The 21,121-nt window shown below is 44.2% G+C and overlaps 1 protein-coding gene across 2 annotated transcripts in view; it reads right to left on the reverse strand.

The window, feature by feature from the left end:
* The window catches only part of GOLM1 (golgi membrane protein 1), a 106,374-nt gene that overhangs the window by 32,520 nt on the left and 52,733 nt on the right, over window positions 1-21,121 (reverse strand). For both annotated transcript variants that reach the window (XM_068237171.1, XM_068237163.1), the window contains exons 3-5: window positions 18,723-18,902; window positions 5,422-5,446; window positions 1,393-1,486 (exon numbers count right to left, since the gene is read on the reverse strand). In XM_068237171.1, the coding sequence (XP_068093272.1) occupies window positions 1,393-1,486; window positions 5,422-5,446; window positions 18,723-18,902 (299 nt within the window). The remainder of the gene's footprint in view (window positions 1-1,392; window positions 1,487-5,421; window positions 5,447-18,722; window positions 18,903-21,121) is intronic.

Consider the following 21,121-nt stretch of genomic DNA (forward strand, 5'->3'; position numbering starts at 1 on the left):
CAGGGACGTCCCCTTCCTCACCTAGAGCTCCCGCTCCCCCTTCCAGTCAGTGCAGCCAGAGACGAGTCCAGTCCAGGGGCAGCGGCTGGAGAACATCCCACCACCTCTTCCCGGCGCGAGAGGGAATCTCATCTCTGCATGCCACTGCCTGGTCTAGTGACGTCACGGCTTAGACCAGCCAGCGGCATGCAGAGTCTTCCTCCAGTGTCGGGAAATTTCCCCGGCCAGCCGCTACTACTCTGCTGGAGGGGGGAGCAAGTCCCCCTCCATGTGTGTGCGCTCCCGTCTCCAAACCCCCCCCCCAAAGGGGCCGCCCATGGCACTGGCCCACGGGTGCCTCTTAAGAGATACGGCCCTGCCAGCATCCAGCACAGTCATGCAAAGATTCACCTAATCACTGGGTATTAAAGAATGAACTTACCTGAAGTTTGGCTAGTATAGGAATGTTAGGTATACAGCAGTAATAGCATAAGGTCTACTGATTGTTCTGCTCAGGTTTTGAGCCACAGAAACAGATTTATCAAAACCAGTCCAAGGAATACTGGAGCAGCAGTGGAGAAGTTTCACAAATTAGTATGTACCAGTTTACGTCAATCAATTTATTTTTATTAAATAATAAATCCAATCTTTGTCATTTTATTGACTAAATAAGTTACAATGAAGTTTGAAAATGAAAAGTGGCCCCTTTAAATTGAATCCTCTGCACACTGAAGAGGTGTTTGTGTGCGTGTGTCTGACTAACAGGGCTAGCTGGGCAGACTTACCTGGCAGGTGATAACTTTCCTATATACCAGGTGTATTTAGCAGTGTACCTGGCATTCAATTTTAGGCATACTATAATATTTAAAGAGAGTCTGAAGCGAGAATAAATCTCGCTTCAGCTCTTATATATAGCAGGGGCATGTGTGCCCCTGCTAAAACGCAGCTATCCCGCGGCTAAACGGGGGTCCCTTACCTCCCAAATCCCCCTCCGTGCAGCGCATCCCCTCCTCCGCATTTAGGCAGGGCTAATGGCCGCAGCCCTGCCTCACGCGCGTCTGTCAGCGCGTATCTCCGCCTTTCCCCCGCCCCTCTCAGTCTTCCTTCGCTGAGAGGGGCGGGGGAGAGGCGGCGATGCACCGCTGATAGACGGAGCTGAGAGGCAGGGCTGCAGCAGTTAGCCCTGCCTCAAGAGCAGCAAAATCTACAACAAAGTCAGTCGTAGATTTTGCCGGGGGGGGGGGGGCAGGGAAATCGGGGGTTGGGGTGAAGGGACCCACGTTTAGCCGCAAGATGGCGGCGTTTTAGCAGGGGCACACATGCCCCTGCTGAATATAAGCACTGAAGCGAGATTTATTCTCGCTTCAGTGTCTCTTTAAACCACATATGCACAATAAACGAAGGTGTACTTACAATTCATAGGATAATTTCTTGGTCTGACTTTCTTGCAGTCCATTCAATTCTAGCTTGCAATCCTCCAGACGTTTCTGTAGGCTGATGATTTGTGCTAGAAGAGAAAAGTGCATCCTTGAGAAAGCCCCAAAAATAAACATTTTGGCAGTCAATAAATATTTGCTTTTTATCTGACAATTTCAAATTGAGTCTTCAATGGGGAGGCAAGTCCACCACTGCCTCCCTTTTTAAACATTTTTAATACATCTTATTCTATACTGAGGACTCCGTTTTAAACATACAAAGACAAACAAGCTTCTTTCCCCCCTAGTGCTGTAGGTTATTCCATTATTGCGTGTGACTGAGTAATCAGTAAGGCCCCATTCACACTTAGAAACGCAAAATGCCGAAGATTGTTTTCTGGCGTTTTGCAGGAGTGATTTTTCCACACGGGAAAAAAAAAAAAAAAAAAAAAAAAAAAAATCACTGAACAGTGCTGCGATTGCGTTTAGCGCTTCTATAGCACTGAAGCGCGATCGCTGAAAAAAAAAAAAAAAAAAAAAAAAAAAAAAAAAAAAAAAAATCGCCTGAAAATGGTGCAGGCGACGCGTTTGCTTTTCTGCCCGTTTGAGCGATTTACACAAATCGCCCAAGAACGGGCCCATAGGGTTTCATTGTGCTACCGCTTTTAAAAAGCGCTAGCGTTTGAGCGTTTTGCCAAAAATCGCAGCAAAACGCTCTAGTGTGAATGGGGCATAAGACTGTGTAATAGTTCCCACTTCTCCAGGCATTTTGAAATGCTCTGAAGTACTGTAGACTTATTAGTGAGTGCATTTGATTTGTAACCAGTCTGTTTAGTGCCACAGCTTGCTGTTCACTGGTAACATACTTCACAGTTGTTTAAATAATGCTTGTGTTGGCAGCATAGTAGCCCTTATTTAGAGTAGCTGTAATACAGAGTAGGAGAAAAAGACAGCGCTGGGCACTCAAGCTGGATGCTTAAAGAGAATCTGTATTGTTAAAATCGCACAAAAGTAAACATACCAGTGCGTTAGGGGACATCTCCTATTCCCCTCTGTCACAATTTCGCCGCTCCCCGCCGCATTAAAAGTGGTTAAAAACAGTTTTAAAAAGTTTGTTTATAAACAAACAAAATGGCCACCAAAACAGGAAGTAGGTTGATGTACAGTATGTCCACACATAGAAAATACATCCATACACAAGCAGGCTGTATACAGCCTTCCTTTTGAATCTCAAGAGATCATTTGTGTGTTTCTTTCCCCCCTGAGGGGGGAGTGCATAGCAGAACCACAACACTGAAGAACTTGGCAGCCTTCCAGACACAGGCTGACAAGTCTGACAGGGGAAAGATACATTGATTTATTACAGAGACTGTGTTAGTACAAAGTGCTGCAGTAAGCCAGAACACATTAGAATAGCTTTTGGAACTTGTAGGATGATAAAAAACAGGATGCAATTTTTGTTACGGAGTCTCTTTAAGGTTTATTTTCCACAGGTACAAACAGACATTGCAGGCACAGGGAGAAAAAGGTCAAACAGCCGTTTCACGGGCTTCTTGCCCGCTCTGAGGAAGCGAGCAAGAAGCCCGTGAAACGGCTGTTAGATCTTTTTCTCCCTGTGCCCGCAATATCTGTTTGTACCTGTGGAAAATAAACCTTAAAGAGGAACTCCAACCAAGAATTTAACTTCATCCCAATCAGTAGCTGATACCCCCTTTTACATGAGAAATATATTGCTTTTCACAAACAGACCTTTAGGGGGCGCTGTATGTGATATTATGGTGAAACCCCTCCCACAAGAAGCTCTGAGTACCGCGGTACTCTGGGCAAACTGCCACAATGTAACAATGTTCACAGACAGGAAATAGCTGCTTACAGCTGTCTCTAACGGCCAAAACAGCTAGGAGCAGCTACATAACCTGCCCACAGTAAAAATGTCACCATGTGATACATGTCAGAACGTAAATCAGGGAGAGGAAAGATTTTACAACGAGCAAACACTGACTAAATCATTTATACATAATTATTGTAATAATGAAGCACTTTTTTTATTACATTATTTTCACTGAAGTTCCTCTTTAAGCATCCAGCTTGAGTGCCCAGCGCTGTCTTTTTCTCCTACTCTTCATTGCTTATCTTATGCTATAAGCACCAAGGAGACTTTGGGATTCCAGGTACTGTGCATCAGCCCTTTGGGTGCCGGCTTCTCCTGGAATTCTTCTGCTTACTGCTGTAATACAGCTTTTACAACCTGGAACAGCATTACCAGTTTTCAGGGGAATTTAATGGCCTGCACAAGGAGATACTTGAGCTGCTATTCAGCAGTTCTATATTTGTTCTATCCTAAACAGTGGATGCATTCACAATAGACTTCACTGTTACTTCCTAAGCAGAACAACCTGCCTAAGAACTTCAGCTGACACTTGTACAGTGTGCTGCGTAATGTAGGGAGTGTAAAGTCAAAAGCAAAGGTGTACCTTGTCCACAAAGGATTAACCTCTCGCTGTTCTGAGTCATTCCATATAGCAGCAGCTGCCATGAATGCTCTAGGAAAAATGGCAACACCATTTCCACACAGGCCAGACAGAGGTTTTGCCAAGAGCACAAGGTGGAGTGAGTCAGGCTAGTAATAAATTAATTCCACCCTTGGCTAACTGGTTAAAGCAAGCCATCTCTGGATTCAATGCAACTGGCAGTGGCCTCTACTTGACAGATATGTTGAAAACTCTGCATGTAATATAATAAAACACTTTTGACACTTAAAGGAAACCAGAGACCATAGGACATAAAAGTTTTATGCATACCTGGGGCTTCCTCCAGCCCCATCCACACAGATCGCTCTCTCGCCACTGTCCTCAGACTTCTTCCTCTTCATTACCGGGTCCCATAACTTCAGCCAGTCGTGGCCAGTCTTCACAAGAGAAGTGCGCCCTCTACGTATATCTCCGGTGACTGCCGGAGAGTAACGTACAGGGTGCACTTCTCTTGCGCAGACTTGCCGCAACTGGCTGAAGTTACGGGACACGGTACCAAGGCAGTAGAAGGCGGAGGACAGTAGCGTGGGAGCGATCCGTGTGGATGGGGCTGGAGGAAGCCTCAGGTATGTATAAAACTTTTATGTTCCATGGTCTCTGGTACACTTTAAGCCAAGTGGGGCCAATGTCAGCTTGCTGTAACTCAGCCCCCCATGCAAGAGCGCTAGCGTAATGTTACAGAGGATCAAACTGTCGGATGAAGTATAGGGGACACTGTGCCGGACCTGATCCAGCAGACGCACCCTCAAGATGGCCAAAAATGCAGCAGAGTGGCAGAGGAGATTGGCTCAGCGGCAGGCGGATGGGGCCGGAGGTGATCAGAGTATTATACATAGTACAACGCTGATCAGAAGAGAACACTCTGCTGGATTTTAATCAGCAATGTTACCATTTAGCGGCAGCCAGTCTTTCATGTGTCGTACATTGTCCGACATTGGTGTTATGGGGGAAAATATATACATACCATAAGCTCTGTATTAATGTTAAAATACAGTAATTAAGACTTAAATATTAACACAAATAAAGACAAGCTTAACTTGAAAGACCCCAGAAGGGTAGGAGCAGTGTCGAGTGCCACAGACTGATGGCTCTGTCTAGTAGATATCCTACAGCACTTTCAGATTAATGGCCTCTGTACTGTAAGTTATTAGAACAGTAATGTAATTTTGTAAGCCCCTTATCAGGACCCCAGGAGAGTGGGAGCATGGTGGTGCACTCAGATGCGAGTTAAAAAAAAAAAGCTTAATGGAGCCCTTTCCGGGTCAGTGAAGAGGTGGCAGAGCCATGGGAAGCCTTTGAACCCAGTCTTGGAGCCCAGCAGAGCTCAACGACTGCATCACAAGTCACCCTTCTCTGTGGAACCTGCCAGACATTTGTGGCGGTTAGTTAAGACTGCTAGTTGAGTTCCAGAGAACCGTGACCCTACTGTACAATGTAAACCTGAACACAATTACTGCATTATTTACCATTAAGATGGAGTATGAAACCGTCCTTACCTGTCATGTTTTTCAATAAAGTTTCCTGTGGAAGAATAAAAAGAGAGATTTAACACATATGATCAGCCCTGCCCAGCAGCTAAAAGGACAGATACAAATACAGTATAGTCTTGTTATAATACCTGCATTGACTGGTGAGACCTATGCTTCCTGCATATTGAGCACTGTGCATTTTGATGAAGCATTGAACAGAAATGAATGACTCCCAATTATTGACTGAATTAGGAGAACAGTAATTTAGTATGTTTTATGTGCTTGAGCATGACAATTTCTGATATAGTAAACTTCTGTTATTAGTAAACTACTTCGCCCTGGGAGGTTACTGTAATTATTATGTAAAATGGGATTTCATTGAGAAACAAAATCGGCAATGACCATTTAGGACCAGGGCTAACCATTTGCTTCTATGAAACAGACAGGGAGCTTGCCTGAGGCTGCTGGAATAGGAGAGAAGTGAGAGGAATCTGGAGTCCACCTTTCTCATTCCCTAAGGGCTCGTTTCCACTGTAGCGGTGCGGAATCGCCTGGATTCCACCGCTGAAGAAATTGCATGCGGCTGCGTTTCCCCATGCGAATTTACCCAAGATTTCGCATGGCAAGGAGCCAGGCGAATTTAACCATGTCACTGCCTGTGTAAAATTCCATTGCCTTTCATGCGAAATCGCGGGGAAATCCGCATGACAAAGCCGCATGCGATTTCCCTATTGAATGCATTAGCGGCGATTCGCCCGCATTCCTGCCGCACGCGAAATCTGACGACCCTGTCGTGCAGATTTTTCCCGCACCGAAAAACGCCGCCGCACACGTGGAAACAGCCCCATCCACTAACATTGAGTATGCGAATCCGCATGCAGTGCCCGCATGCGGATTCGCTATAGTGGAAACGAGCCCTTATAAACAAGGCCAGTTGCCTGGCTGTCATACTAAAGCTTAAGGGTACTCCACAAAGGACCGGCACCACACAAAGTATCTGTAGCTCTTTAACCACTTCCCAACTGAGGGGTTTTACCCCCTGACCACCAGAGCAATTTTCACCTTTCAGCGCTCCTTCCATTCATTCGTCTATAACTATCATTACTTATCACAATTAAACGATCTATAGCTTGTTTTTTCCACCACCAATTAGGCTTTCTTTAGGTGGGACATTATGCCAAGAATTATTTTATTTTAAATGTGTTTTAATGGGAAAATAGGAAAAATGTGGGGAAAAAAACTAATTTTTCAGTTTTCGGCCATTATAGTTTTTAAATAATGCATGCTACTGTAATTAAAACCCATGAAATGTATTTGCCCTTTTGTCCCGGTTATAAAATCATTAAAATTATGTCCCTATCACAATGTTTGGCGCAAATATTTTATTTGGAAATAAAGGTGCATTTTTTTCAGTTTTGCGTCCATCCCTAATTACAAGCCCATAGTTTATAAAGTAACAGTGTTGTACCCTCCTGACATAAATATTTAAAAAGTTCAGTCCCTAAGGTAACTATTTATGTATTTTTTTTTATTGCACATTTAATTTTTTTTATTACAAAAAAAAAAAAAAAAAAAAAATTGGGAGTGTGGGAGGTAATGAGTTAATTTTTTGTGTAAAAGTAATTTGTATGTGAAAAATGTGTAGGGTGTAGTTTTACTATTTGGCCACAAGATGGCCACAGTAACTTTTTGTTTTAATGCGACCTCCAAGCGTCCTTCCGGAAGCTTGGAGGAAGTACTTGGAGGCTGGGTAAGTTTGTATCTTTTCACAATGATCGCGCTGCCCATCGGAGAGCAGCAGATCATTGCGGGGCTTAGATCAACGAACGGGAATGGATTTTCCCCTTTATTGATCTCCGGCCGAGCGGGCGGCGGCGTGTTTACTAGCGGCGGGCAGCGGGTTTAAGAGCGGGAGAGCGGGCAGCGGCGGGAGTGCGCAAAGTACGGATTTCTCCGTCCCTGGGGGTTAAAGGATGGAAAAAGGGACGGAGAAATCCGTACGGGCGGGGGTAAAGTGGTTAAGATTTAATGAATGCAGACATGATTACAACAGACATGCTGTTTCGGCCTCCTCTGGCCTTTGTCAAGTTGCTCAATGGTCATGTACAACATACTGTGTAAAACACATACATTTATATAAGAAAAACCCACCCATATGGTGAACCCATGACCAATCACAAGAAGCGTAGACTGGAGGACCTGATGGGAAACTATAACGTCCAAAACGGACCAATAGACTCTGCACAATTCAAAATAACACTCATCAGGTGCGCAGGAGGGTTCCCCGCTGCAAGCAGCCATACTGGAAACGAACAGGCGCATCATAGTTCCATAGCCGCCGCCTCCATCCACGGAGGCGAGCGGTATGACGTCAGAGTCATGTGACTAAGTCACATGACTCAGTCAGCTGAGTAGTGTTGGCCAATCATATGCGCCCAGTTCGTCACCGAGCGCAAACGCAGCCCGCGCATCAAAGCGGTGGGCGGTGCTAAAGCAGTGGCCAGTTACAAGGCACTGCTATGGGTTCCAATGTGGCCCCCTCCTATGCAAATCTCTTTATGGGGTTGTATGAAGAGACCTTTGTTTATTTGAACCCCCTGTTCCGCCAGCATGCCCTTTGCTGGTGGAGATATATAGATGATATATTTTGCATATGGAGGGGGCCACGTGATACATTGGATGCATTCTTGGAGGCGGTACACCAGCAGTGTCAGGCTATTAAGCTGACGGCAAATTGGGACACGGGACAGTTGCCCTTTCTTGATGTCCTGGTTTGTTGCAATAATGGGACTATATCCACCGATTTATATACGAAGCCGACGGACAGGAATTCCACCCTCCACTATGGGAGTTTTCACCCGGGTGGAGTGAAGGATGAAATCCCTGGAAGTCAGTTTTCAAGGGTGGATAGGATTGTTAGCAAGCCTGAAAGATGTGCCGATCGCAAGAATGAACTTGTGGACACAGTGTTTCCCAGCTTAGGGTAATGGCCATAGATAGGGTTCCATCTACTTGGAAGGGAGGAGATAGACTCAAGGAACTTTTACGTAGGGAGGCGGGCTGGATTAGGCGACTGGATGCCATGGGGAGGGCAGGGCTCAATCATGAGCTTGATTTGGGATTCTGTATTTCATCTATAGGTGACTCGTTTGTGCATCTCTGTTATATTATTATTGTGTTTGTGGCACTTTGATGTTTTAATACGTGTGTTTTCATCTTTCAGACCTTCACAAGAAGTGGATGGAGTGCGAGAGGCGTTCCCGTTTAACCCCGCAGTGGTGTGGTGAGTGCTGCAGTCTATGTATATATGTGGTGCGTCCTTGTTGCTATGGGAACGTTGCTGGCCGCTTTAGCACCGCCCACCGCTTTGATGCGCAGGCTGCATTTGCGCTAGGTGACAAACTGGGTGCATATGATTGGCCAACACTACTCAGCTGACTGAGTCATGTGGCTGGATAGAGTACTGGCTAAGGGCTCTGCCTTTGACATGGGAGACCAGGGTTCGAATCCTGGCTAGGTCAAGTACCTATTCAGTAAGGAGTTCAAGGCAAGACTCCCTAACACTGCAGGGTGGCCTCTTGAGCGCATCCCAGTGGCTGCAGCTCTTGAGCGCTTTGAGTCCGACAGGAGAAAAGCGCTATACAAATGTTCGGATTATTATATTATTATTATTATTATGTGACTTAGTCACATGACTCTGACATCATACCGCTCGCCTCCGTGGATGGAGACGGCGGCTATGGAACTATGATGCGCCCGTTCGTTTCCAGTATGGCTGCTTGCAGCGGGGAACCCTCCAGCGCACCTGATGGCTGAATGTTATTTTGACTTGTGCAGAGTCTATTGGTCCGTTTTGGACATTATAGTTTCCCATCAGGTCCTCCAGTCTACGCTTCTTGTGATTGGTCATGGGTTCACCATATGGGTGGGTTTTTCTTATATAAATCTATGTGTTTTACACAGTATGTTGTACATGACCATTGAGCAACTTGACAAAGGCCAGAGAAGGCCGAAACAGCATGTCTGTTGTAATCATGTCTGCATTCATTAAATCTTAAAGAGCTACAGATACTTTGTGTGGTGCCGGTCCTTTGTGGAATATGTATTGTTGTGACCCCAGGTACCGGGATGAGGACCGTGGCACACCAATTTATTTTGAGCCTTATTGTGGAGCTCCTGGACGCTTGTAAAAAGCTTATGGGTAGGAACACTAGGCAGAAAGACTAGCGTTGCATAAACCGCTAACATAAAAAAAACAACAAAAAAAAAAAACAAAAAACGCACAATGCAAGTCAATGGGACGCATGTAAAAAAAACAAAACACACGTTAACTGAACATGCTGCATATTTTACCAAAACACATCTAAAAACGCACCTAAAGTATATCAATGGTGACGCAGAGGTAATGGGTTTTATTTTGTATGCTTTTTTTATGCATTTCCGCTTCCTGTTGCCTTCCTAGTGATGTGCATAAAACGCATACAAAAACGCAGTTATGATTTGTATATGTGAAATGCGAACGCTTTAAAAACGCACTCAAAACACACATGCAGCAAAACACTGCAACGCCTAGTGTGTTCCCAGTCTTAGTCATTTGAGTCACACACCTGCAACAAGCATGCAGCCAGTGGAGTCAGAGCAGAGTGAAAGCATTTGATCTGCATGCTCATGCTGGGTGAGTGACAGAGTATTAGAGGCTGACAGGCTTACTGAAATGTGATGTGTGAATGTACGGTTTTGTAAATAGCATTGCACCTTAGCACTAGGCTCGTATCACTTTGTTCCCCTGACGAATAATCCCTTTTTTGTGGGTTTGAAACATGTAGGGTTGTATATAGGGGGTGTTTTGTATTTACTATGCAGTATGAGAGGTTAGCCCAGGCATGGGCAAACTCAGCCCTCCAGCTGTTACGGAACTACAAGTCCTACAATGCATTTGCCTTTAGGAGTCCTGACTGTGGCTGTCAGACTCCTGCAATGCATTGTGGGACTTGTAGTTCCTTAACAGCTGGAAGGCCAAGTTTGCCCATGCCTGGGTTAGCCTAATCCCAATTGGCAATATAGTGGATTAGTCCCAACTGCTCTCTCCATTATTTACATTTTTTGTATGTTTGCAGCACTATGTCAGTGTCCTCTCAAGCACTTAATATACATGTAGTCCTCGGTTAACGAACGAGTTAGGGACTGTCGCCTCGTTCTTAACCTGAATCTGTCCTTAAGTCTGGACCCCCGTTTTTAATGCAGAACAAGCCGCAGCGGATGGTAGAGCACATCTCACCTGATCCTCGGCAGTAAAAGGTCCCATCGTGGTCCCCAGAAGCTGCGCAGCCTGTCCTCTCGTTCCATCCATTGTCCCCCGGAGGCTTCACATGCGTCGCATAATGACGCAGTTAGGAAGCGCCGCCACTAGGGGGCTCTTCCCGATTGCGTCATTATGCGACGCATAAGAAGCCGACACCGGGAACAGTGGATGGAGCGAGAGGATGGGCTGTGCAGCTTCCGGGGGGGGCTACGATGGGACCTTCTACCGCCGAGGATCAGGTGAGATGTGCTCTACCATCCGCTGCGGCATGCTCTGCATTTAAAAGGGCACAGAAAAGGTAGACCACGGCGGCGCGACATTTCGATGGGGGCGGAGCTATGGTCGCGGCATTCATAACGCCGGGTCGTTCGTAAGTCAGGCGTACGTAAATCGGGGACTACCTGTAATAAAATGTTTCAGCCTTCATCGCATTCCTCGCATGCAAGGTTATTTCAGGCAACTAGAATTGTTTAGAGAATAAAACACTGACCTCATTAGGACTACTTCCTATGCACAGCCACATTTTTAAATAGATTTATATACACCCATTTGATAGATAAAATTATGTGATGGCTATCTTATCCATTTTTATATGCATACATTTGTAATTATAATTACATGTATTACGTTTGTAATTACCGTATGTAATATATGGATTGTTGCTGTGACATTTGTGTGCTCTGCTTTGCTGTTCCCCAATGACCCAAGTCACCCACCTAATGGGGATTTGAGAAAACCGTACAGGATAGTAGTTTGCACACATATTACACATTGACATTTTGTATTAGGTTTGCATTTTTGTAGTTTGGCTCATATGCATTTACAGTGTTTTATATAGTTTCAAAGGGGTACTACAAGGGAGAGGAATATAGAGGCTGCAATCTTTATTCTCTAACAATGCTAGTTGCCTGACATCTGTGCTGAGAGTACAGATCATTTGGGCGCCAGGCAGTTTGGTGCAGGGTGAGCCAAATGACGGCTCTCTCTGCTGCCGCTAAACTACCCGGCGGCTTTAATGCTTTTCCCCCTCCGAGTTGCAGCAACTCAGAGGGAGATGTAATTTGGGGTCTAGCAATCGCTGGAGTCCGAATTACTGTTACACGGGGCACGCAGCATAGCATTGCTGCTATGACGACACCCAGTTTTGGCACCGCACACCGAAATAACCAGCATCGCTGTGCTGATGCTTGGTCTCTAATACTTAAAGTCATTGGTCCAGAAGGAGTATGCAGATCAGATGCTTTTCCTCTGCTCCGACTTCACTGGGCTGCATGCTTGTTGCAGGTGTTTGACTCAAACAACTAACTAAAAGCTCAGCATGACAACCAGACAATTGGCATCGCTTCTAAAAGAGAAAGAAGAGAACAGCCTTCCAAATTCCTCTCACTTCAGGTTCCCTTCAAGAAGTGGGAGGGTTGTGGTGCTTATTTGTATTATACGGATATGTTCTATATTGTTATATAACAAAGACTGCATTTGCTATTCCATTTGATATGCTCAGTGGGGCCAAAGGTGCGTTTAAGGTGTATTTATTTATTTAACAAAAAACCTCTGCAAGCCTAAGGTCCTGTCACTGTACATCGCTGCCCTATATATCCTGTTTAGGCTAGGTGCACACTTAGCAGAAATGCTAGTGTTATAATTTAAGTAGGCCTCAGTTATTTGGACTGAGTTAGTCAAAAAGGCTTGATGAGCAGACCTGTCCTTTAAGGGGATTTTCTCTGTAGAGAGAAAATCTGCAGTTCTGTCAGCAGAACTAGAACATACCAAGAAGCTGTTCTGAACAAGGCCGCAGGTCTCCCTGACCTGGACATGGAACAATAAACATCAGCCATGTTTTGTAAATATCCACATTCCTGCATGTATGTCAAATGCCTCATTGATTATTAATCGAGTAGGCGGGTATGATGACACCACGAGTGGGTCCACCAATAGACTGATATAGGGGGTGGCGAAGATGATGTCATATTTAACTCTTTCCTAGTCGGTATTAAATCTGGAGCGAGCAATGGAGAACTCACTTCTGCTTCTTCCTTCTGCACTAGCTCGCAAGGCCGACTTGGACCTCTAAGCATGTTATTCCTTTCTGTAATCTGATATAATGTATGCTGTACATAGGTAGTCTAGCTGTAACATAGAGTAGACACAAGAAGACCTGGGTATCTTCAGTAGGAAGATACTCAAGCAGCTGTAACGCAACATGGAAGTCTGCTTTGCCAGCAGATGAATGTATCTATCTGTATTCCTGTTTCCTGAATAAATAACGTAAACATTGAAGAAGCCTGAGAAAGTCTATATCTACTGTTTGCTGTGTGGAGAGTCAAGTGATCTCACAGTCTGTGAGACGATGGTGTCGAAGCAAGGTGATAAGAACAGTTTATAACAGCTAGCATTGTGGGAAATGCTTCAGTTTTGCCGCTAATGGAAGTGTATGGGCCGCAGGAAAAAGCGCGTGCGTTTTCAAAAACTGCTGGTTTTGCTGCATAATCTTCAAAAACGCACATGTTAAAAGTCAATGGGAACGCAATGGTATGCGGTTTTTTCTGGGGAAAAAAAATTTTTATGATATATTTCCGCTTCCTGTTGTCTTCCTAGTGATTTGCATAAAATGCAAAAGAGGAAAAAAAAACATGAAAAACATATATGCGTTTTGTATGCAAAGCACAAACTCCTTTAAATTCACTCAAAACACATCTAAGGTAAAAAAAAACAAAAAAAAAAAACGCTAACACAAATGCACCAAAAACGCAGAAAAGCACAAAAAAAAAAATAAATCCACACACAACATAAAATGAAACATGACATAAAATGCAGCCTTTCATGTTATGTGTGCACCTACCCTAAGGGGTGCGATTTATTGATGAGGTATAGAGAAGATCATCCTTGACCTTTCTGGAGCTTAGTGAATTAGATTTCTAAAGTGCTTCTTACACAAGTCAATATATTAACCATTGACAGGTGTAGATTGTTTTAATATATCACTTTCTGGCCACTCCCTGTAACCAGTTATGCACCTAATATAAAAAATAATGTAATGTAAAATAATGGCAGTTTAAATTAGCATAAATGATTCAATGATAATTCTACAATAAAAGGTTTGCTAGATGGTGCCCCACTGAATCCTGCACTGCCTCACCAGGCCAGGACCTGTTGGTCTGCCCTGACCAAGGGCTCCTCACACAGTACAGCACAGCGTTATATGAGGGCTGTAGTCACTAGCAATAAACTTTAATGGCACAGTAAATCAAACCTTAAAGACATAAAAAAAAAAAAAAAAAAAAAAGTACAAATTCCAATCCTGTGGTTGCTGTGAAAGCAGTTATCCTGAAATTTACCACAGCACAGTTATACATACTTTCCAGCCCTATATTTTAGTTTCCACTTCAAATAATCCCATACTTTCACCTGGACCTGAGCAGGTGTTTGAACTTTGGCTTTGAACAGATGAATTTTCCAACTGTCCATTTTCACTCAAGGGGAAAAAAAAAAAAAAAAAAAAAAAAAAATTAACTCCATGCCCTCCAACCCCTCTCACTACAAACACCCTAAAATGCCTTTATTTTGTTGAGCATAGACTGCTACTGAGCGTCATGGATTTAAAATCCTAGTTCCTTTCATTGCTTCATGGTCTGGTTCTGACATGGACATGCCTATTCTAGGTGCATTCTGCGGTGCACAGGCATCAATATGGGCACTCTGGTTTGCAGCCATGTAGAAAGTGGCGATGCATCTTTCTCCAATGGTTAGAATTTTGGGTTACAGTCATTCTTTTGCAGGACCAGACTAGCTTCCACTCAACACATTAGTTCCCATTACCCTATTGTTGCCAGTTCAGCCCTCCCTCAGACTACTGTTTGTGTGCGTGTACGTACACACACACACACACACACACACACACACACACACACACACACACACACACACAATTTGGATATGCTCAGCAATCTATTCAATACAATTTAGCCATTGTCAAAGTTGCTTAATTAAGTCCTTCTGAAGTATCATTTTTTTAGGTGCACAGATGCTTTAAAAAAAAAATAAAAAAAATAAAAAAGGAAGGAGGAGCACACATCTTAAAGGGAACATAAACAGAGGGATATAGAAGTTTCCTTTTAAACAATACCAGTTGCCTGGCAGTCAGGCTGATCTCTTTAGCTGCAGTAGAGGTTGAATCACAGACCTGAAACAAGCATGCAGCTAATCCAGTCTGACTTCAGAGCACCTGATCTCCATGCTTGTTCAGGGCTGTGGCTGAAAGCATTAGAGACACAGGATCAGCAGGAGAATCAGGCAACTGGTATTATTTTAAAAAGGAAAAATGCATATCCTCAGTTTAGGTTCCATTTAAGTGCAGATATTTATAACAATTCCCTTCAGAAATATACTCCTAGGAATTTGTACACCTTGGTTTCTTATCCAGATACTGGCAACATGCTGTGTGCGGCTGCAGAATAAAAGTTAAATAATTAATCTCTCTGGGAGCAGAATGGACCATTTGCAAGGCCTCCTGTGAAAAGAAAAGTCATTATAGTATAACTACAGCTAGTGAGTTAAAATCTAGTACACAAAAGAGATGAAAGGAAAATACATGTAGGTTTGCATTACTGTAGGATCAGGCATGAGCCTGATCCTACAGTAATCAATTTCAAAAATCCTATATACACACAGAAAACACAGCTCTCATTGGCTGGCTTTGGGGGGAGGGGGGGATAAATAAAATCAACCACTAAATACAGCGAGGAACATTTCTAGGCATCTGTTATCACTGCTACAAATAGCCATTAGTCAGAAGCTTGTAACTCTTGGTTATCAATGGACATTGATAGTCCTCAGTTTGCGGTTATTCCCCAAACCCACTGTAATCTTTCAGTCACTCTGCAATTAATTGCTGGCAAGTTAACAACCCAGCATCTGCAAGTCATTACCGACTCAATGCCCATATGCTAGAAGCTTTAATGAAAACCTGTCACTTTCTTCACAAAAACGAAGGCTTTGCAGAACATAATATTTACTACAGATCTGCTTCTTATTTTATATTTATAGAGATTTGTGGAGCATAGATCAATCTGGTTTCTGATTAGAAGTAGTTTGTGTTTTACTGCCCGATTAGTGGATGATGTGAGGCTGGGTTTACAGTGGTTAGTTGCATAATGGAGACTGGACATAGATTTTAATACAAAGCTTGCATGCAGCGAGTTAGAACTAGGCCTGAATCTTCTCATACACCAGAGAGTTCCTGAAAGAAGACTGTTAACCTTGCTCTAATCCACACACAGATTATTCCAGTTTAGTGAAAAATGTCTATAGTATATGACAGTGTTTTTTGGTGGCCAACGAGAAGAGCCAAGTGACTCAGACAGGTGCCTAAGAAATAAATAGAGCAAAAAAGTAAAAAAAAAAAAAAAAAAAAAAAAAAAAAAAACAAACAGAGCCAGACATGAAACAAATCTAAACACAACATGTGTTCTCCCAGTATGTGTGGAGTTTCCTCAGACACTCCTGTTTCCCTTTACATCTCCAAAATATAAACGGCAAGTTAGTTTCCCCTAAAAATAGTGGCCATATGCAATGGTAAAGATTAGATCCCAAACTCCTATAAAGGGACAGTCTGGGTCCTTCTCAACTGCATGCATTTTAAACCTATTTTCAGAATGCATGCTTCTGGGGAATCACGAGGACACCGGCAAGATAATGTATTTTATCTGTGACCATGTTTAGGTTACAGTTGATGGGAGCGCACACACCTCAAAAAATTAGATCTAGATATAGGTGTACTGTATATATTGTACCAAGCAAAATCACACCTTAGTTTTATCTGATCAGTTTTCAAGCTGAATACATTTGCATACATTTGTATAGTGCTGCATCATCTTGGAATTATTTGTATCTCATTGACCCTTTGTACTGATGTCGCAGTAGTGGAGCAAGGAACCCGGCTAGTGAGTTTGGCACTACTGGGAAGGGAGCACTATGGCTCTAATGGAACAGTACTGTATTTGGGGGTAGGCCCATTGTAATCTTTGCACTGGGACCAACTTTTTTCTAGTCATGCCATTGAATATTTGCATTACATTCTAAAACGCAAATGCACAAATTGCTGTATGAGTGTTCCCTATTTTTCAACCAGACACAGACCCTTGCTTACATAGCTGATAAATGGAGTAAGTCAGACATATCTACACCTTTGCATAGGTTGTGCAAGGCCTGGAGCGGTGCTACCCGGGGGCATACAGTAACTGCACATTGCAGGGTTTTTTTTTTAAACCACCATCTACATCAGTGGTCCTCAAACTAAGGTCCATGGGCCGAATGTGGCCCCCTGAGGCTTTTTCACTGGCCCCCCAAACACAAAATGTATAACTTATAGATGGCCCACTGCACCTTTGAATATAGACGGCGCAGATAAAGAATAGCAGTGCTGGCACCACCCATCCACATGAAGCCAGTGAGCAGTCATTCGCTGGCTTACAATTCTGCATCAGGTGATACTGCTGTCCAACTGGAAGACAGGTTGTCACTTGGGTATGCTTCACTGGTGCACAAAGATGTTCTTCGGGTGCCGCATGACTGAATGATTGCTGCTGGGAGTTCTCCTCCAGGCATGATTGGGGGAAAATCACCTAGATTCAATTTAATGTTTTTCAAGATCATTTCCTGTATACTCCGGCCCCCCAGCAGTCTGAAGTACGTTAACCCGGTCCCTGACCAAAAAAGTTTGGGGACCTCTGATCTACATGTCTTTGGCAAGTCCACTGTATGGTCCATCCCTCCCTCAGTGGTCAGTCACGCTCTACAGAGGGTGAGTGCGTCTTTAAGTTTTGCATTAATTTCTCCCATATAGGACTACTAGCCTATGTATTGTCACCAAAATAAAGAAGAACTTCCCTTCTAATCTCAAATTTGTTTTTAACGCATCAGCTGGAAATCCAGATTGTGGTGGGAGATACTTAACTGGCATCCCCATAATCAGTTTCTGTTTTCTTGAACAAGCAGAGATGGTTTAAACTGTAAAGAGACAGCACACATGAACACACATGCTCCCCCATCCAAAAAGCTCCAACCAGCCTGGCAAGCAGGGATGCAGGCTGGTGGTCGGCAGGAAAGGGGGCTGTATGCTTGTGGGTCCTTTTGCTTTTCAGTCTTTGATTTTGCTTGACTTTAAAGATAATCTGTATTGTTAAAAATCGCACAAAAGTAAACATACCAGTGCGTTAGGGGACATCTCCTATTACCCTCTGTCACAATTTCGCTGCTCGCCGCCGCATTAAAAGTGGTTAAAAACAGTTTTAAAAAGTTTGTTTATAAACAAACAAAATGGCCACCAAAACAGGAAGTAGGTTGATGTACAGTATGTCCACACATACAAAATACATCCATACACAAGCAGGCTGTATACAGCCTTCCTTTTGAATCTCAAGAGATCATTTGTGTGTTTCTTTCCCCCTGCATCTCTCATGCACTGAAGTTTCAGGCTGCTCTTTTCTTCCTGCAAACAGCTTTGCCCTTGTCTGAATTTCCTCAGTATGTGAAAGCCCAGCCAGCTCAGAGGACGATTTATCCAGCTTGTAAAAGATAAGAGAAGAGAGAAGCTGCACTAATCTAAATATCACACAGGCAGTGTGCAGAGAGGGGCCTGAAAGGGGGAGTTCATAGCAGAACCACAACACTGAAGAACTTGGCAGCCTTCCAGACACAGGCCGACAAGTCTGACAGGGGAAATATACATTGATTTATTACAGAGACTGTGATAGCAGAAAGTGCTGCAGTAAGCCAGAACACATTAGAATAGCTTTTGGAACTTGTAGGATGATATAAAAAAAAAAAAAAAAAAAATGCAATTTTTGTTACGGAGTCTCTTTAAGCCGTTTACAGGCATCACATGACCTTTGCCTACTCTGGCCATTATTATTCTAGTATAACACATCACTTCCCTAACAAAGCAAATATATGCACATTAGTCTACTCTACACTTTCTAGGGATACTGGTTAATAATACAGAGTACAGAAATAAGAATGAGGTACTTGCCTTCTCGCTGCTACACACTGAGTGGATATTATGCATCTGAGAACTGTGCAAAGTCTGAATATTGTCAATCTGTTTCCTCTGTTTGGCAAGCATGTCTTCATATTCATTCTTCTTCATCTCCACAGCTCCTCTTTCTGCTGCTGCTCGTCGCATTCTGCCCTCCAGGTCCATAACACGGTTCTAATATAAAGGGAACAGCAAGACAAAGCTTTAATGATACAGTTAAAAAATATAAACTACTTATCACATGTGCTAAACAGAGAGAGAACGTAAAACTACCACCGGCTGCGTGTGCACCTTTTTATTTGACGAAAATCGGCCCAGCAGGGCCTGAGCGGCAGCCTCCGGCGGTAATGGACGAGCTGAGCTCGTCCATACCGCCAGGCTGGTTAACATCCTTTAGGCTGGTTTCACAGTGGGATGTTAAAGTCCCACGTTACAGCAGCCAGTAACGCAGCCTAACTTACAGCACTGTAAAATCAATGTGCTGTTCACAGTGCACACGTTACGTTACATAGTAACGCAGCACGTTTAAACAAAGTGCTGCATGCTGTATGTTATACTCGGCTAAGCCACGTTAGACTATTTGCACATGCTCAGTAATGTTGGAGGAGGTGGTCTCCCCTCCTCCGCGGCCAGCCACATGGCTAATTAATATTCACTGTACCGTGGTGACTCGTGGTGGGACTGTAGTGTTGTCCGGATCATGAACGAATCATTCATTTGATACGGATCTTTTTTGTGAGTCGAATCACCACAATGAAAGATTCAGTTCACAGTGGATGTCTGTCTGGAAGAAACAGGAACATACAGAACGTACAGTGCAGGGAAACTCCTGTCCTGCTAGTCATTTCACCCAGTCTGCTTCCCTAGTAAAATGATTCAAATGATTCGGTTCAAAGATCCGGATCTTTTCAATGATCGATTCAAATGATCCAAATCCTTAAAAAGATCCGGACTTCCTATCACTAACCTGGATCGGCTGCTTTGAGAGCTGCATAACGCAGCTCAATCTGACGTCCAACTTACTTACTTCAACACCACCATGCTTTGGGGGGGGGGGGGGGGGGGCGAGAGAGAGGGGGAATAGCACAGAGAACTCCTTTTCACTTGTTACACACATTGTAAGAACATTGCAATGTAAGCCAAGATACTGTTATCACCAGTTTAGATGCGGATTTGAAGCTGAATAGCAGGACAAAGTGCTTTGTTTAACTATTTCAGTGATGTTCTGCTTAAAAAAAATTTCTGGGATAGTAGTTTTCAAGCTGTGAGGAATCTTTTAGAGCCAAGTAGAAATGCTGATTTTCAGACCACTTTAAGAGGGTTGAATATTGGAGTCGACTTATACACTAGGTAGACTCATACTCGAGGATATACGGTAGTCATATTAACCACTTAACGACCGCCCACTGCACAGTGGGGGTCGGAAAGTGGAAGCCGTAAGGACCGCCGTACGCACAGAGGCGGCGGTCCTTTTACGGGCATGGGCGGAGCGATCGAATCATCCGTGACGCGATCCTCCGCCGGGGATCGATGGCCGGGCATTTAGCCTCCAGCCCGCCGGCCAATTAGCAGTGCCGGCGGGCGGAGGAATACCGAAATTCCGCCAATTAAAAAAAAGTTTATAAAAGCACTTTGTTGTTCGGTAAACAAAGTGCTTTATACACGCTTCCTCCTCGACTCATGGTCTCATTGTTCCAGAGACCACCAGCGAGGAGGAAGCAGTAGTGAGTATACACCACACTTTTTTTTTCATACAGCCCCCCTGATCTCCCACTCCAGCCTTCAGACGCCCCCCCCCCCCCCCAGCAGACCCTCTGCCAGCACCCTTGCACCCCTCTAAAACCCCCTCCCTCCCCACCTGTCACTAACTATCAACGCTATCCCCTAGATTAGGTCCCTAACTGCCTCCTAATCACCCCTGATTCCCCCCCCCTACCTTTAGATCACCCCCAGACCCCATCCCAGACTCCCCCCCCCCCCCCCCCGTATACTGTGTATATCTGTATTCAGCTAGCTTACCCCCGATCACCTGTCTATCACCTCTCAGCACCCCCAACCATCAGAGACCAGACCCTAACTGCCCCGCGGGGGCAACCGATCACCTGCCCAGACCCTCGATTGCCCTCAGACCCCCCTCCTGATTACATCCCCTGCGCATTGTTTACATCTGTCCTCCCCAGCAAACACTAACTGATCTTCGATCAGTAACCCCCTGTGACTGCCTCTCATCAGATCAGGACTCAGTCTGCCCAGGTGGCGACAGCTCATCTAGGAACGGCCCTAGACTTTTTGCAGCTGTTCATCACCTAGGTTCTCTTGGACTTAATTGTGGTTGAGACCAACCGTAAAGCCACACAATTCATCACTGAGAACCTGGAGAGCAGCTATGCCCA

Source organism: Hyperolius riggenbachi, chromosome 1, assembly GCF_040937935.1.
Source record: "Hyperolius riggenbachi isolate aHypRig1 chromosome 1, aHypRig1.pri, whole genome shotgun sequence".
Classification (NCBI taxonomy): Eukaryota; Metazoa; Chordata; class Amphibia; order Anura; family Hyperoliidae; genus Hyperolius; species Hyperolius riggenbachi.